Source organism: Aquarana catesbeiana, linkage group LG03, assembly GCF_042186555.1.
Source record: "Aquarana catesbeiana isolate 2022-GZ linkage group LG03, ASM4218655v1, whole genome shotgun sequence".
NCBI lineage: Eukaryota > Metazoa > Chordata > Amphibia > Anura > Ranidae > Aquarana > Aquarana catesbeiana.
In genome coordinates, this window is record NC_133326.1 from 439,120,282 (window position 1) to 439,133,544 (window position 13,263).

General features: G+C 44.8%; 1 protein-coding gene across 2 annotated transcripts in view; it reads left to right on the top strand.

Moving 5' to 3' along the window:
* The window catches only part of SEC24A (SEC24 homolog A, COPII coat complex component), a 233,736-nt gene that overhangs the window by 112,653 nt on the left and 107,820 nt on the right, over window positions 1-13,263 (top strand). For both annotated transcript variants that reach the window (XM_073620800.1, XM_073620802.1), the window contains one exon: window positions 10,529-10,655. In XM_073620800.1, the coding sequence (XP_073476901.1) occupies window positions 10,529-10,655 (127 nt within the window). The remainder of the gene's footprint in view (window positions 1-10,528; window positions 10,656-13,263) is intronic.

The window sequence follows — 13,263 nt, forward strand, 5'->3', positions numbered from 1 at the left end:
AGATCAAATGTCCCCAGAGATCCAGAGAAAAAGCGGTCGCTCCTTCTAGCATTGGAGCCACTATTGTCGCAAAAGGTCATCGCGGTGGTTCACACGGAAGAACAGGGATTGGGATTTCATTCCAACCTTTTCACGGTTCGAAAACCAAATGGAGATGTCAGACCCATCCTGGATCTAAAGGATCTAAACTGATTCCTAAAGATTCAATCTTTTCGCATGGAATCAATTCAGTCAGTAGTCTCCATCCTACAAGGAGGAGAATTTCTGGCGTCAATAGACATCAAGGATGCGTACCTGCATGTACCCATTTTCCCTGCTCATCAAAAGTACTTGCGTTTCGAAATAGAAAAACGCCATTTTCAGTTTGTAGCCCTGCCGTTCGGGCTAGCCACTGCACCTCGGGTGTTTACAAAGATCTTGGCTCCTCCTCTGGCCAGATTAAGGGAGCAGGGTATAACTGTCATAGCATACCTAGACGACCTGCTCTTGATAGACCGGTCGGTAGCCTGCTTGAGCCGGAACTTGGTGACCACAGTCAACTACTTGGAATACCTAGGTTGGATTCTCAACCTAGAAAAGTCTTTCTTAAAACCAGTAAGAAGACTAGAGTATTTGGGCCTGATCATAGATACAAGCCAAGAGAAGGTATTTTTACCTCAGGCAAAGATCAGTGCCTTAAGAGAGCTGATTCAGGTAGTCGGGACCAAAAAGGGTCCTTCTGTCCGTCTTTGTATGAGGCTGCTGGGAAAGATGGTGGCTTCATTCGAAGCAGTTCCCTATGCTCAGTTTCATTCAAGACTGCTGCAACACAGTATCCTGTCTGCTTGGAACAAGAAGGTACAGGCATTAGATTTTCCGATGCACCTGTCTCCTACAGTGCGTCAGAGCCTCAGTTGGTGGTTAATACCCGAAAGCCTGCAGAAAGGGAAATCCTTTTTACCGGTTACCTGGACAGTGGTAACAACAGATGCCAGTCTTTCGGGTTGGGGAGCAGTTCTGGAACAGTCTGCGGTCCAGGGGAAATGGTCCAAAATCGAGAAGACCTTACCCATCAACATTCTGGATATCCGTGCGGCGTATCTAGCCCTAAGGGCCTGGACTCTCAGGCTACAGGGTTGCCCTGTCAGGATCCAGTCCGACAATGTCACAGCAGTGGATTATATCAATCATCAAGGAGGCACCAGGAGTCGTGCAGCTCAGAAAGAAGTGAACCAGATTTTAGTCTGGGCAGAAAAGCATGGGCCATGCATATCGGCAGTTTTCATTCCAGGGATAGAGAACTGGCAGGCGGACTATTCCTAATAGTCGCCAGCGGTTAGTCCCGGGGGAATGGTCTCTTCACCCCGATGTCTTTTGGGCCATATGCCAAAGATGGGGGGTACCAGATGTAGATCTCTTTGCATCCAGGGTCAACAAAAAGGTTGACAAGTTTGTGGCAAGAACAAGGGATCCTCTTGCATGTGGGACGGATGCGTTGGTAATTCCGTGGCATCAGTTTTCACTGATTTAATGCGTTTCCTCCTATTATGCTACTACCACGGCTCATTCGCAGGATCCGGCAGGAGAAGAAGTCGGTACTTCTGGTGGCCCAGAAGAGCCTGGTATGCAGAAATAGTAAGAATGACAGTGGGTTCCCCGTGGACCCTACCGTCACGTCCAGACCTGTTATCTCAAGGTCCAGTGTTCCATCCTGCCTTACAAACGCTAAATTTGACAGTTTGGCTATTGAAACCCACGTTCTAAAGAGTCGTGGGCTTTCAGGTCCTGTGATCTCTACCTTAATGCAAGGAAGCCAGCTTCCAGAGTGATTTATCATAGAGTTTGGAAGACTTATGTATCCTGGTGTGAAGCCAGGGGCTGGCATCCCAGAAAATATGTCATAGGTAGAATTCTTGACTTTCTGCAAATAGGATTAGAGATGAAGCTGGCCTTGAGTACCATCAAGGGCCAGTTCTCGGCCTTATCAGTATTATTTCAACAGCCACTTGCTTCACATTCTTTGGTCCGAAGCTTTATGCAGGGGGTGACGCGTCTTAATCCTCCGGTTAAGGAGCCCCTAAACCCCTGGGACTTGAATTTGGTTCTGTCAGTTTTACAGAAACAGCCTTTTGAACCTATACGTCAGATTCCCTTGGTCTTGTTGACAAGAAAGTTAATTTTCCTGGTAGCCATTTCTTCTGCTAGAAGTGTATCAGAATTAGCAGCCCTTTCCTGTAAAGAGCCTTATTTGATCATGCATAAGGATAGAGTGGTATTGCGCCCTCATCCTAGCTTTCTACCAAAGGTGGTTTCAGATTTCCATCTAAACCAAGATATTGTTCTGCCTTCCTTTTTTCCAGATCCCTGTTCCACGGAAGAAAGGTCACTACATTCTTTGGATGTAGTAAGGGCAGTCAAGGCCTATCTGGAAGCAACTGCTCAAGTTCGCAAAACGGATGTTTTGTTCATACTACCAGAAGGTCCCAATAGAGGGCAGGCAGCGTCAAAGTCTACCCTTTCAAAATGGATTCCACAAATGATTATTCAGGCTTACGGTTTGAAACAAAAAAATTCCACCTTTTCAAATCAGGGCACACTCCACAAGGGCGATTAGTGGCTCTTGAGCGGTACATCACCGGGCCTCTATGGCTCAAATCTGCAAGGCTGCAACCTGGTCTTCAGTCCATACAGTCACTAAATTTTATCAGGTGGATGTGGGAAGGCATGAGGATATCGCCTTTGGGCGTAGTGTGCTGCAGGCAGCAATACGAGGTCCTCAGGTCTGATTACACCCTACGTTGTGTGGTCACCTCCCCTCAAATAGCATTGCTCTGGGACGTCCCATCAGTAATTACTGAGGCTCTGTGTCCCATGATGTACGAGAAAGAAAATAGGATTTTTTTATAACGGCTTACCTGTAAAATACTTTTCTTTTGATGTACATCACGGGACACAGAGGTCCCGCCCCTCTTCTAATACACTTATATTGCTTTGCTACAAAACTGAGGTATCCCCAGTAAGGGGAGGGGTTATATAGGGGGTTGAACTTCCTGTCTAGGGTGTGGCCAGTGTCCATTCACCTTGTGATACCCATATAACCCATCACTAATTACTGAGGCTCAGTGTCCCGTGATGTACATCAAAAGAAAAGGATTTTACAGGTAAGCTGTTATAAAAAAATCCTATTTTTTATTACAGCTTGCCCGTAAAATCCTTTTCTTGGAGTACATCATGGGACACAGTTCCCGCCCCTCTTTTATGGGGTTTAAGTATATTTGCTTTGCTACAAAAACTGATGTGCTTCTGGAAGGAGGAGGGGTTATATAGGGAGTGAACTTCCTTGATTGGGTATACCAGTGTCAACACCTGAAGGTGGCCCATAACCCATTAAGTAATTACTTAAGGCTCTGTGTCCCATGATGTACTCCAAGAAAAGGATTTTACAGGTAAGCTGTAATAAAAATCCTATTTTCTTTCTATAGATGTGCCCAAGCGCAAGTCAACTACATCGGGCGCTGCTCTGATGGCAATGACCAGGGGTTCAGCTGCCAGAGCATAGAGAAGAGGGGAAAGAGGGCACCCCTGACGTGTGCCTCTCTCAAGGGGGAATTGGTCAGATAGCCATCTGTTGACAAATATTCGTGCTTTAGGTGACTGATACAAAAGCTGCACCCATTTGATGATATTTGGCCCAAACCCAAAACCCTGGAGGCACTCCCATAAGTAGAGCCATTCCACCGAGTCAAAGGCCTTGGCTGTGTCCAAGTCCACCACCACCCTGGTACCAGAGTTATCATGCTGGGCCTGAATATTCATAAACAGTCTCCTAATGTTCATAGCTGTGTTTTTCCTGGGCATAAAGCCAGTTTGATCAGGGTGTACTAATGAGAGAATGACTGTATTAAGACGAGAGGCAAGTATCTTGGCCAGTATATTTATATCCACCTGTAGCAGGGATATGGGGCAGTATGACTCAGGGTAGTGGGGATTCTTCCCTGGCTTGGGAAGGACTATAATTTGTGCTTCTTGCATTGAAGGAGGGAGTACTCCCTTGTCAAAGATATTTTGGTAGAGTTGTTTTAATTTAGGAATAAGTAATTCTGAAAAGGTATTGTGAAATTCTAAGGACAGGCCGCCAGGCCTGGAGCCTTAGATTTGGACAATACTTCTGTGATGTCACTATTTGCTTAAAGCATTTGTACTTGTTCGGATTAAGTCTGGGGAATTGTATAGTATGTAGATAGTTTTTAATATCTTGTTGGGGGTGTGTGTGCTCTGTGATTTATACAGTTCACTATAAAACGTTTGGAACCTTGCCGCTACCTGGAGGGGGTCAATAAATGGTATCGCCCAGTGGTGTGGTCAGGGAGACCACCACCGCTTGTCCGATGATATCTGCATAATGAGTTTAGAGGACCGTTTGAATCTATTTATCTTAGTTGATATGATCCTACATGCATGCCCTTTAAATGCGTCCCAATCCATGGCACTAGTGGATAGTGTGGCTGTCATCAAAGAAAAACGTCACTTCCCGTGCAAAAGCATCAAGGTCAGGTATGACTGATTGCCAGAAGGCGTTAAGTCTCCATATGCAGGTAGGGGAGGATCCCAATAGGGATGCCATCATCCAGCATGGGGAGTTATCAGAAAGGGTCCTAGGGGCGAATCCTGATCCCGTAACCTTGGGTAGCAGTGTATTAGACACTAATATGAAATCTATTCTGGACGTTGTATTATGACTGGTAGAGTGACATATAAATGGTCTCGTATTCGGATTCTGATGTCTCCACACGTCAGTCAATGCAAATTCAGTCAGTGTACAGCTTAGTCTGGTATGTTGTGATGTAGTGGCATGAGACCCTGCACTGGTCTGTCCAGCGCAGGGTTCATGGTCATGTTAAAGTCCCCCATCAACACCGCAGGGACCGTTGGGTACTGAGTCATGTACGCCAGTCCCCTCATGATTACGTCTGATGTGAATGGGGGAGGAACATGACATGCCAGCACCAACACAGGATTCCCACCTATGAGTGCGTGGAGGAACAAAAATCTTCCCTGCTGGTCCGATTCCAAAGATACCAGTTCAAGCGGAGTATTTTTGGCTATGATTATAGATACTCCCCTGGATTGATTTGTGTGCGTGCTGTGATACACCCATCCCACCCAGGGTTGCTTCAGAGCCACATGTAGGTGGCCTGTAATATGGGTTTCCACCAATGCTATGACATAAGCTTTGGATTTAAGGAACGCTAGGGCAGCGGTCCGCTTGACCCTGTCGTACACACCCCTCAGGTTCCATGTTAGGAATTAAACTGAGGTCATATTAACTCTGGATTGATATCACTATGGCGGGACCAGCAGGGCAAGATCCATATAACATACAAGTTTTGGTTCCTGCGAACCGGCTTCTGTTCTCCACATTTCATACCAACAATATACCTGGTGTGCATACCTATAAATGTGCAAACGTAAAATAGTGCTGCATTTCCTATAACTCTGAATTAATATTTGAACATAACCCTTCCCTCCCAGCTCTGCACCTCCCCAACTTGGTGAGAGCATACATTCCCTAACATCCAGCATATTTGATCGGCTGGAGGTGAATTTCTTAAAATGGTTGCTATTAATATAACATGTTCAGTTAACATTGCTAAGGGGGCGAAAAACATCATTGTCAAGTGTGGGGCAAGGTAGTGGAAGGAGGCTGATCTTCCCCATAATTCCCTCCATGTGAGCTCCTTATTGCTTATACACAATCATGTGGTAGGATGCAGTTATCCCCCAAGTCTGTGCACTACTGTGTAAGGCGCACTTCAGCCCTTAGATCAGATACATGTCTTTGCATTTATTCAACTGGGCGTGCCTTGTAATGGGGATGTTCTGTATTTTTCAGGCAGTCTGCACAGACCTGCGGGTTTCAAGTTCAATGTTGCTCGTACGCCATCAATGGGGGGTATTTGTAAAGAGGGCAAAATGTGCCCCTGGGAGAAAGAGAAAAATGAACACATCCCTCCATCAAACTTAAAAATTGCAAATCAAGAAGGGAACTAGAAAACAAAAAATATGGGGGGTGGAATGCCCCCCCCCCAGGCAAGATGGATAATATGCCCTTCCTTCAGATATAGTTGGAAGCCATACTCACTGGCATTACATGACCTGCGGTCTGTTAGGCTGGGCGGCCCTGCTGGTCTAGCCATGCCCCAGCCATGGCTGGTTCCTCGAAAAACTGTGTGCGGCCGTCCACCTCTACCTGCAGTCTGGCGGGGAACAACATTGCATACTTGAGGTGCAGTACTGGCATGTGGCGTTTGACCTCCTGAAATTGGGTTCTTTTCCTCTGTACTTCATTGGAGAAGTCCGGGAACACCGCTATCTGGGTACTTCCTAGCTGGATGTTACCATTCTCTCTGGTAAGCTGCAGTATTTTATCCCTGTCCCGGAAATTTAGAAACTTTGCTATGAAGGTACAAGGAGGCGCTCTGGGTGGCGGTGGACCCGTTCCACTGCGAACATCACGGAAAAGGCCTCTCTGCCATAGGTTTTAGTTAGGAGGGATTCCAGATACTCTGCCGGGTCGGTACCTTCTGACTTCTCTGGGAGATCTATGAACCGGAGATTGCATCTTAGGCGATTTTCCATATCGTCTTGATGCGAGTGTAGTTGTTGGATTGCCTCTGCATGTCCTCCGTGGTGTGTCTCAACGGACGCAGGAGATCCTCCGCCGTCCCTCCTGCGGGTCTCTTTCTTCGTGACTCTGCCCTTTAATTTAGAGAGGTCTTGCCGGAGAAGGGAGATGTCTATTTTGGCAGTGAGGGTGCCTTGTAGAGCTGCTATGGCATCTAGCACTTTGGCTTCGGTTGTCCTTTTCGGCGGAGACATTCTCTGTTCTGTCCGGGACTCAGAGGGATAATATTTGGGTGTATTCTGATGCGGATTCGTGCTCAGGATAACTTACAGGAGTTTCAGCAAGGGGAGCTCACTCTACCCACCTCTTACTCAATCGCTCGCCAGGCCATGCCCCCCCCCCCATAACCCTTTATTTCTAGTTGGTGCGTCTACCATCTGAACCATGAAATTGTCCTGCAAGACATTTAGCAACTGGCAAGCCTTAGACGAATGCGTGGTTCCTTCCGCCCAGTCTATGTCTGGATAATAAAATCTCCATTGTAACACTTCCCATCCTTGCTGCTAATCCTACTTGTGATGGGAGATCCATCTCCCCCTTCTCCCTCAGGTTAGGGGACCTATAGCATACTCCCAGTAATATTTTCTCCTTGGCTTCATCCATTTGGAGCTCTACCCATAAGGATTCCACCTCCTCCCTAGCTCCCTTAGTGATGTCATCTCTCACATTCACTTGTACGTTATTCTTGATATTTAGGCATACCCCTCCCCCCTTTTGTACCCTCTATCCCTGTGATAAAGGGTATACCCTTGAATGGTTGGTTGCCAGCCAATCATGAGAGCTGTTGAACCAGGTCTCTGAAATTCCCAAAAAATCCAAATCCTCCTTGTACAACCGTATCTCTAGTTCACCCATCTTGTCCGCCAGGCTCCTGGCATTGGTGAACATGCCATGTAGTTTAGACCGGTCACATACTATCCTCTTATTGGGTGTTCCGAGATTGCAACTAGGACTTGTTACTATACTTACCTTGGGTTTATGTGCTTTAGTCAGCCTACCACTAATGCCCCCAATACTACCCTCTGGAATATGTTTCAGCTGACGATCTCTACCCCCCCCCCCCCCCCCCCCAGTTTAAAAAAAAAACCCTCTAACTTTTTGTCCATCTTCATTCCCAGCTGATCTGCACCCTCCTCATTTAGGTGCTGTCCGTCCCTTCTATAGTACTGGTGATCGTCTGAGAAGTCGGCCCAGTCCTCCAGGAACCCAAACCCATCCTTGCTACACCAGCTTTCCAGCCACTTGTTTACTTCCTTAATCTACCTCTGCCTTTTTGGTGTGGCTCGATGTACCGGTAGTATTCCTGAGAATACTACCTTGGAGGTCCTTTTCTTCAATTTAGCTCCCAAGTCCCTAAAAACGTTCTTTAGGACACTTCACCCGACATTGTCATTGGTGACAACATGCACCATGACGGCCGAGTCTTCCCCAGCCCCTCCTAGTAATCTGTCCACCAGATCCGTGATGTGTCGAACCTGAGCACCCGATAGACAACATATAGTTCGGCGCTTCACGTCTTTGTTACAAATCTCCCTCTCGTCCTAAGAATTGAGCCCCCTACCACCAGAATCTGTCTTTCCTTTCCCTTCGCTCTCTGAACACTCTCACTGGAGGTGTTCTTCCCCCTGCAGCTAGGAGAGTCCCTCAGCTACAGCAGTGTTGGTCCCTGACTGGTTTCACCAATGTCACTCAATGGAGCGTACTTATTGGGATGCACCTGGCACTTCCCCCTCTACCCTTCCTGACTGTCGCTCATCTACTCTTTCCTAGTGCCTGCACCTCTTTGTCTCCACCCACCTCTGTGCTGGCACCTGCCGTGTACGTTACCGGCACTCCTTTAGTATGGAGGGTCTTTTCAGTGCTGACAGTTGCTTCCCTAGATTCAGAACCTGGGATCCCAGAGAAACAATGTGCTTACATTTTGCACAGCAGTATTTGCCCTCGATCGGATGATCAAGGAACGCATACATGCCGCAAGATGTACACTGAGTCGCATCTCCACACCCTACGGGTATCATACCTACTGATTTAATGAGGATTGGGGATTATACCCTGTCTAAATTACCTAGCAACTACCTTCCTGACACTAATACTCAACAAGACAATGCACCGGCACTCACAGACCCACGTGCACCCGCACACAACTCGGACAACACTCAGGTACTTCCTGACATTAATACTTCAGCTTGCTCACTAAAGCAAAATAGATTTTGCACTGGTTTTAGTAAATAACCACCACAAAGTGTTTTAAAAAAAGAAAGTTGTTTAAAGTAAACCTGGATGCAACATTAACAATTCTAAGTAAATCTGCAGTTGCTGAGAATGTATCTACTAGTTCTGCATGTTACTTTTTAGATTAAATAGACCTCTATTTTGGATATCCCAAATACTTAAGGCGGAGTTCCAAAAGCAGAACTTCTGCTTATTTGCTCCAACCCTAAAGAATAAAATGGCGGTCGTTGCAGTACTTTCTGTCACACCGTATTTGCGCAGCGGTCATACAAGCGCACTTTTTTTGGAAAGAAATACCCTTTTTTGAATTTAAAAAAAAAAAAATAAGAAAACAGTAAAGTTAGCCCAATTTTTTTTTATATTGTGGAAGATAATGTTACACCGAGTAAATTGATACCCAACATGTCATGCTTCAAAATTGCGCCTGCTCGTGGAATGGCGACAAACTTTTACCCTTAAAAAATCTCCATAGGCGACGTTTAAAAAATTCTACAGGTTGCACGTTTTGAGTTGGAGGAGGTCTGGGACTAGAATTATTGCTCTCGCTCTACCGATCGCGGCGATACCTCACGTGTGTGGTTTGAATACTGTTTTCATATGTGGGCACTGCTCACGTATGTTTTCGCTTCTGCACACGAGCTCGGCGGGACGGGGCGCGTTTAAAAAAAAATATTTTTTTTTTCTTATTTATTTTACCTTTTTATTGTTACACTGTTCTTTTAAAAAAAAAGAACCCGCCACCGATATAAGTGATCTCACTGCGAATCCGCCACAGAGACCACTGTTATCGGAAACCGGACCGCTCACTGAAGAAGAGGATACCGGGGTTATGGCTAGCTGCTGCCATAACAAAGCTATCCCTCTTCAAAGTGCCAACGTATATCGGCATGAGCCGGTCCAAAAGTGGTTAAAAGGCAGCAGCTTACAAAATTTGTAGCTACTGACTTTTAAAAATGTTTTCGCCAGATTGAAACACCTCTTTAAAGTTTCTACACGCATAAGGTGGTGGAGGGTAATTTTTGAAGGCCATAATCAAAATTACATTTTAGTAGCTAGACTTTGGAAAGGTCTTGAAAGGTCAATGGATATGTTTTTATAGGGGAAGTCCAGCCTGAGCTTTTTAGGCTGGGCTTCTCCTATGGGCCACAGGAGTGCAATTTGTTTTGCACTCCTGTGACCAGTTTTCAGTGGAGAGCATTCTGAAGTCTGGTTTCCGCTGACGTCACTGCCATCAACCGAGGCAGTGCGTCATCCCAACTTCCAAGTCTGGATCTGCCAGCTGCCTTGATTGATGGCAGTCTCAGCATCTCAGTGAGCCGCTGAGACAAGCCTCTCCCCGCCCCTCCACAGCTCAGCGCTCCAGTGAGCATGGAGAAGCAGAGAGGAAAGACGGCGACTGACAGCAGCTTTCCTCCCTGGTATCTGTGAGAACCGAGCCATCGGCGATGCTGGGCTCTCAGTGCAGAGACAGCGGGGTACAGCTGCAGCATCAGTCTGATGCTCCATCCACTGAGGTAAGTATGAATCAATCAATAAATAAACCCATACTTCTCTTTTAACAGTGGTACTTGACCTCTTTTATTATACCTTTTTATACTTCCTTTAACATCAAAAATATTTTTGTTTTTGTAGCAACTTCCTGTTGTAACTTCCAGTACTATAGTCAGATGCCGCTCTTGCCGTACATACATCAACCCTTTTGTAACCTTCTTGGACCAAAGGCGATGGAAATGTAACTTATGCTACAGAGTGAATGATGGTAAGTTGTGTTTTGATGTGAGGAATTTCGTACCCAATTTGTTTTCCTTGGAAGAAAGGATTGTTTCTTGTATCAGAAAAATGTTCCATGTGTTAAATATGTGAATTTAAATATGAAAGTCTAACTTCAGCCAAAGCATTTTATTTTGGTTAACATGGATAAAAGTTAGAGCCTCTGCCAGGTTTTTACTGCCATCTATAACCTTATTTTAAAAAATTTCCCCTCACTTGTTGCAAAGGTCTTTAAATTGGCCCATTTCTTGCATGGGCATATTTGGGGCAGGATGTGAAGATATATCTTCTTCTGTGGGCTCACAAGCAGAAATAAAAACCTGATAGAAATTTTATCTCTTTCCCACTCAATCCAAAACTAAAAATGTTGGGAGTTAGGTTGTAATGTTCATAAAATCATTGTGTGTGTGTGTGTGTTTGCAAATGTTTGATTTGAACAGAGTTAAATGGATTGCGTTGTCTACATTTGGACTGTACTTTGTGAATTGGTAAAGTGAACTCTAGATGGACTTTTTAGGCACCACAACACACATAGTCATCTAAAATTAAATAGTTTATTACTACAAAAAAAGCATAACAATAACAATTAAGATGAAGTAAAACATTCCTAGCACATATGCTAGTAACACTAGCACATAGACATCACCTAACCTGCCTGGATGCACAGACTCTGGCAAGTTTACTTTATACTCCGTGAACCATTTTTTTAATGTTTTCTGGATTGTGCAGTAGTCATAGTGTGGTATATAGGGGTGGAGGCGATCTTAGAAGGATCTACCCCACTTGATGTTTATACATTAATTCCTCCAAAACCCTCCATTGCATATCCATTTTTTGCTCCACCACCCTTTTGAAGCTTACTGTGTTTGATTCTTTTAATATTTGAATCCTTGCCAGTACACTCTAGCCCACGCTTTATAATACCATGATGACTCCTGGTATGTGATTATTTACTACAATATTTACCTCAAGTTCCTTAAGAAGCACACCTGCGCGAAACATGTAGAGCGACAAGCTTTTATACCACCTACATCAACCTACACCTGGCTCATCTAAATATTGATGACTACATCTGTACAAGTTTTATGCAAAGATACAGTCTGGCCTAGGGGTGGTTATGGTGTTGTCTGTGTGGTAGTTTTACTAGCATATGTGTTAGGAATTGTTAACTTCACCTTGATTGTTGTTTTGTTATTGGGGATCTCTTGAAATATTTTTTGCATACATTTATAACCCCTTTTTTTAAGCACAAAAAAGGTTTCTTTTACAGTAAGAGCTGTGAAATGGACTCCCTCAAAAGCTGATTCTGTTCAGCCCAGTAGATTGCTTAAAAAAGGCCTGGATTCTTTCCCAAATGTACATAATATAAGTAAATACTAACATTAATCCTGTAGGTAACGTTGATCCAGGGAATATCCGATTTGCCTCTTGGGGGATCAGGATGGACTTTTTTTCCCCCTGCTGGAGCAAATTGGATCATGCTTTGCTGGGGGTTTTTTTTGCCTTCCTCTGGATCAACTGTGATAGTTAAGCTTTGAAAATGAAAGATAGCAGCTGTTTGGTTGACATGTACAACTGCTCCAAATTTTGGCTGCTCCAGTTTTGATACATTCCCCTCCATTTTTAATTGCTTAAGGACTAAAGTTCAGTCTTTCAGATACATTAATGGTATAGAGCAGGGGTCTGCAATCTTTTCCGTACGAGGGCCACATCTTACATGTTACAAAGATTTGTAAGCTGAAAAAAATTTATTTTATAAATGAAAACAGAACTTGGTATTAGAAAAAAGAACGGGATTTGAACAGAGCCAAGACACTTGGGGCAGAGAAACCCACAGAAAACAATGAGTCACATTTTTATTATGTATACAAAGGTAAAAACAAATCAACCATAAAAATGCACTACAGCGAAGGTACATATATTGCCAGTAGTATAGCACAAATTGTACAATTAGATGTCATCTTGTGTTTATCACTCCACACACCAATTATATCATATCTTATACCACTTCCCGCCCGGCCTATAGCAGAATGATAGCCGGGAAGTAGTTCAGTTATCCTGACTGGGCATTATATGCTGTCCAGCAGGATAAGTCGCGATCTCACGCCCGTGGGGTCATGTAGCACGGCGATCGTTGGTGTGTCAGTCTGACACACCACATCTCCAACCTAGGTAAAAAGCCTCTGATGGAGGCGCTTTACCACGTGATCAGCTGTGTCCAATCAGCTGATCACAGCATAAAAAGGGAAAAGCCGTGTATCAGCTTTTCCTTTACTCGTGCTGACAGACGCGGGTAGAGGAGAACCGATTGGCTGCTCTCCTGACGAGGGGTCTGCACTGCAGCCCATCCATGACCACCAGGGATGCCCACCCATGACCACTATGTAAGCCCACCAGGGATAACAATCATTGCCCATTAGAGATGGCACTCTGTGCCCATCAGTGCCGCCTACGAGTGCCCATCAGTGCCACCTCATCCATGCCAGTCAGTGCAGCCTCATCGGTGAAGGAGAAAACTTACTTATTTACAAAGTTTTGTAACAAACGAAGAGAAGCTTCTTCTTTTTTTTTTTTTTTATATTTATATTTTTTTATTT